Genomic DNA, 3727 nt, shown 5'->3' with positions numbered 1-3727 from the left:
TTGAGGAATTTTTTTTCATCATGAAATTTCACTTAGTTCTATTGTATGTTCTCTTTCAATCGAATGCCATCTTCCTACAATCCTTCAACACAAATGCGTGTGCGTAATCAAGAGCAGGAAACCAGCAGACAACTCCATGCGGTCATATATGTACATGTGAGATTGAAGCTGGAAGGCTTAGCCCAGCTTCCAGCAGCTCTTTAAACATTTAAAATTGATAGCTTTGATTTTTTCTTTATAGTGGTATGTTTACCCCAGCAAACCCAGACAACATTCCGTATGTTTAAGCGAACCCCCTCAACAATCACGAGTACATCGAGGGCAAAGCTGAGCTAAGAGCCTCCTGGACATCATGTTAGGAACTGAGGATCCACTCGACCTTCTGATCCACAGCCGCCGCCGTTTCATCCGGCAGACGTAATCTCTTTAAAGTTCAGCATGCGTCTTTGTAACTCCTCCCACTTCATTATTCCTCATTTCTCTCATCTCCCATCCTTTTCTTCTCCAATTTCTTGCACTTTCCCTTTTCCTCTTGGTGCTGCCCTGTGCTGCCTCTATGTTACCCTGGCAACAGCCCTATGGAAAAAGCTTGTTGCCTAGGCCACATGAGAGAAACAGTCTTCACGAGAGATGGAGTGATGGAGCCACAGAGAATCACCACATTCAGCCGAGCCAAGGCGTCACCTCCATATTTTCCACGTAAACCGACATATAAAAACATCAAGGTTATTGCGACTGATAGTAGATGATTACTTCCATAAACCATGAGTCTAATCTCATCTTGTAACCTGAAAATGATTAGTGTGAGGAGAAAAGTCCCTGCTATACAAAGTCAACAGAGAACATTGGATTACAAACACTAGGTTAGTAACAGTACTGAGAGCAAGATCAACAGACAAACAAAGCATTTATTCAAATTAGTTTCTATGGAGCTTTTCTCTACCCTTTTCACCGCGACATCATGTTACAATACCTGAACACTGATTCGTTCAGCTGCTTGAGTGGTTTATAAAAAGAAATCCTTCATAAATCCTCTTTTACTTTCATGGTCAATGTTCAAGCTGCAACACTGCTACAAAATTCCATCAGTGGATCAACATTTATGTAAATGTCTGGCCTAAGTCTGGGATAAATTGAAATTACTTTGTCAAAATGGAGGGGAAAACAGATAGTCCTATCATATTTTCACCATGTTTTGTTCTTTTAAGTTATGGAATAAAAGATTACAAGTCCAGCAGATACCTTAAACCTGAAGGACAAACTGGGTCTTAGCTCCCCAAGGAATTTAAAAATGTAAGAGTTTTGCTGATTTTAAGGAAATTGCATGTCAAGACAAAAGCAAGTCAGATGATAGACACATATAGTAATATTGGGGAAAGTAGATTAAGGTAATATCATGAAGAATAAAGTCTGGGGTCAGGCTGCCCACAGATTTTAGGCTTCTGCATGTCCTTTCTCAACACTGTGACTCATCTCTACACAAACACACCCCTCTGTCCTCTTCTTGGAAGCCTGATGAATCCTTTATCCGTATCCTGAGCATCTCAATGACCCATTCATGCTTTCTCCCAAAGATAGAAAGAAAAAAGGAAGGCAGGCTCAGAGGCAAACAAATAGAACAAGAGAATGACACCAGCGATTGGTGGGTCTCCTCACCTATCTCGAAGCTACCGTCAATGACTCCTATTAGGTAACTGGGGATGTCAAAGCGTCTCTCCAGCTGAGTTATTGTGCTCTTCATGTAGCTTCCTGACAAAGCCTTTGCAAAATAAGCAAAGGACAATGCTACTAGAAATATCTGGAAAAAGAGAGACATAAAAAGAAAGAGATTAACAGATTCAACATAGAAATAAGCCACAAAAAGTATTTATAAAAATATTCTATAAAGCAGTTTTCATTTTAAGTTTCATTTAAAACAATAAACTCACACTGGTAACATTTTATAAGAACTATAAGTTATAGCTAGTGAACAAATCATTAATAAACTGTTAGTTATTGAGTTATAAATGATTTGTTAAACAGCATATGAAAGACTAGATAAAAAAAAGAAAAAAAATGTCCTTTTGCTTTTGATTGATTTTATTTTCCAACATACCAAAAACAACTTAGCAAGAAAAAACAATTGAAAATAAAGATAATATCTTGACAACATAACACAAAAAAACAAAAGAATGAGAACATTTTAAAATAAAATTTTGGGCATGTTAGTCATGAAGCAGGCGGAGGCTGAACTTATTAGACCCCGCCTCTTTTCGTTTTACAACACATTCTATTATGTCAACATATCAGTGTTAACATCAAAAGACAATTATAATGATAAATAAATTAGCATTTTTGCTATCACCACTATTTTAAACATTGTCACGAATCTTGCACTTCCACAAATTGATCACATTTAACAATTAACCTAAAATGTTGGACACAGATGTTATTCTTATATACAATTCTCTCAGATGTATCTTACAAAAAGACTCTTCTTTTCATATTTTACCCTTTCTGATAACTTGTCAATCAATTGCATCCAGCATTTTTAGAGTCTCCGATTATAAACGAACAAAAAAAAAACTTTTTGTTTTTGATGATTCAATGCCGAAGCATCCCCCTAAATGACCCCATAGCTGTGTGCATGCACTAATTAGAAAACTGCTGATCAACTAACATAAAATGTCATAAACGTCAAATGGTAAACTTAATACATTTATGTTTTTAATAACAAACCAACTATTATGCCAGCTTATTATACCAGCTCCTTAGAGTGTCCACCTTGAGACTGGAGAGTCGTGAGTTTAAATCGAGTCATGCCAAAGACTCTAAAAATGGTACTTGGTGTCTCCCTGCCTGACACTCAGCATTAAGGCCTTGGATTGGGGCTTAACCCACTAAATGGTTCCCTGTGTCTGTGTCGCTCCCCGGGGGATGGGTCAAATGCCGAGAATAAATTTTACACATTTAGGTGTGTGACAGCTAATGAGACTTTGACTATGTTTGCTGCATCAAGCCTGTCTAAAGCAGAAGGGTATATAGTGTTAATCTATATTCAGTGAACAACACTTTTGCTACAGTTTGGTTTTTTACATGCCTTACACAGGACATGGATGGGTAGTGTTCTTCCTTAGACCAGCAAAAGTTCATTTTGTTCCTTTGAAAACAAAGCCTGAAAGGTCATCATGTTTGATCAAAATCCTAAATAAATTTTTACACAACATATTGAGTTGAAATACTTATTTTGTGTTGACCTGCGGGGTATTAAGTGAAGTGACAGATTCAGTTTTTCCAAGAACACTTCACATGAGTCAATTTCTATAATTAAAACACACTACCTGGCTTGAAATAAAAAGCAATTACAACTGTGAGTTATGTTGTCGGTCTTCTCTCTAAAGAGTACAATAGAGAATTTTTCCAAGGATCATCCAGAGTATCTTGAACAAAACGGATTAGGTGATTGATGAATTTGGTAACTACCTCTGGGGCAAGTGCTGCAGTTATAATTAGGCATGAGTACTGCAGTGTTCCCTCGTCTATTTTTGTTGTATTTTTTGCGGTTTCACAAATTTGCATTTTTTTAAAAAAAAAATTTTGACACGTGATTCTCCTGGTTCGTCACAAAAACTCGAACAACTCAAGACGCTTGTATGAAATTTTTGCGTCCGAAGGAAGTGTTATGCTGCTGCGGTGTATCTCCACACAGCAGAGCAGTCTCCGGAGTGCGGAAAGAGGATGAGTGCCC

The 3727-nt window shown here is 37.5% G+C and overlaps 1 protein-coding gene across 2 annotated transcripts in view; it reads right to left on the bottom strand.

Moving 5' to 3' along the window:
- slco1c1 (solute carrier organic anion transporter family, member 1C1) overlaps positions 1–3727 on the bottom strand; it is a 36580-nt gene that overhangs the window by 15037 nt on the left and 17816 nt on the right. For both annotated transcript variants that reach the window (XM_036214894.1, XM_024276852.2), the window contains exon 3: positions 1657–1798. In XM_036214894.1, coding sequence (XP_036070787.1) covers positions 1657–1798 — 142 coding nt within the window. The remainder of the gene's footprint in view (positions 1–1656; positions 1799–3727) is intronic.

Source organism: Oryzias melastigma, linkage group LG13 (assembly GCF_002922805.2).
Source record: "Oryzias melastigma strain HK-1 linkage group LG13, ASM292280v2, whole genome shotgun sequence".
NCBI lineage: Eukaryota > Metazoa > Chordata > Actinopteri > Beloniformes > Adrianichthyidae > Oryzias > Oryzias melastigma.
Note: the sequence above shows the minus strand (reverse complement) of the source record. Positions and strands in the feature narration are given on the sequence as shown.